This window comes from Arachis duranensis, chromosome 10 (assembly GCF_000817695.3).
Source record: "Arachis duranensis cultivar V14167 chromosome 10, aradu.V14167.gnm2.J7QH, whole genome shotgun sequence".
NCBI lineage: Eukaryota > Viridiplantae > Streptophyta > Magnoliopsida > Fabales > Fabaceae > Arachis > Arachis duranensis.
In genome coordinates, this window is record NC_029781.3 from 43161291 (window position 1) to 43162742 (window position 1452).

At 44.3% G+C, this 1452-nt stretch overlaps 1 protein-coding gene across 1 annotated transcript in view; it reads right to left on the bottom strand.

The window, feature by feature from the left end:
* LOC110276820 (uncharacterized) overlaps positions 1-537 on the bottom strand; it is a 4440-nt gene extending 3903 nt beyond the window's left edge. Inside the window, 1 exon segment of the mRNA XM_021133942.1 lies at positions 11-537. Within this exon segment, the coding sequence (XP_020989601.1) occupies positions 11-537 (527 nt within the window).
* Between the last annotated feature and the right edge of the window lie 915 nt (positions 538-1452).

The following is a 1452-nucleotide window of genomic DNA, read 5'->3' on the forward strand; positions in this document are numbered from 1 at the left end:
GCCGTGAGACTCGTCCATCTCCTCATCCTGCTCTATCTCTATCTCAGGATCCTCCTCTTCCTCATCATCCGCAGCTACAACTATATCCTCAGATCCACCAGAGACACTACTGTCACTATGTACAAAACCATTCACGAGCACAGGTGCGTTCGCGTATATAGGAGCTACCCCATCATCCGGTAGTGCCGGCTCATCAGGCTGTGGAAAGTCAGGGATCGGCTCAGGGGGAAAATCCCACTCTGGTGGTATCACAGGTACGTAGTCACCAGCTAACTCGGGCTCATCAGGAACGATAGGCTCAGGTTCCGCCTCATTCAAAGGTTGAGCTGGTATAGGGTGCTCGGGGTCATCAGGAAAAGGATGTACAAGAGCATCAGGGTCAAAATGCGGGCTAGACAGAGGATGTTGAAAGGCTCGATCAGGTAACGCGTATCGTCTAATACGAGGCTCCAATCCCATGATGAAATAACTGTGATGTACCATATCCTCGTAAATGTAAGGGTCCTCAAACTCATAGAAGATCACGCCCGTCTCCATCTGGGGGAGGAAGGGAGAGAGAAGGGGTAAGAACTGGGGAGTTCTTAGTAGGGTCGGGGTTATTAGTTACGTTCATTTATTTTGTTAGTTACATTCATTTATTCGATTCTGATTTGTAGATGGATATTAGAATACAGTAAAGTAGTAAACAGTAGTTAAAATAGATAGGGAAAACAGAAAACAGAACACAAACAGAAGAGTGCAGAAAATAAAGCATAGACATAGCACTCAAGCAAACAAACATAAAGAAATTGATCAAACACAAGTAGGAATGCAACAGAGAGTAATGCGCAGACAAGAATGATGCATGTCTAGTCCTAGTGCAGGTAATGAGCTCATTTGTCGGTTTCTACCCGCTCCCGATGTAACCCAGCATTACTAGCCGGATATGGCTTTCCTGTTGGCTATACCCCTGTGTACAGGAAATAACCCCTCTGCCACCACAGGGTCCACTGCATGCAGGAAATAACACATCTGCCACTGCAGGGTTGTATGCCGACACACCTTCTGTATACAGGAAATAACCCCTCTGCCACTACAGAAATGGAACAGGTGGTCACGGTACTTCTGTAGTAGGAAATAACCCCTCTGCCTTACAGAAATAAAATATGGATCTGTACCGCAGGAAAGTGTTTCTCAGTGGTTGCACCATTATCTATCTGACTGCTACAATGCAGTAGATGAACATATGGATATCTCTGAGGTTGCCTTAATGCAACAGATGACCTCTCAATAGGTTCTCTACTCTTTATCATATTACTCTCTTCGCTTTGTCTCTTTATTCTGCTCTGTTTGTTCCTTTCTCTGCGCTTCCTCACTTTATTCTTCTTGCTCTATTTAACGTATGTATTTAAAGCTTATGTAAATTTCGATATGATTAGTTAGCCTGCCCCAAGTATAGATTCATTAAGTCTA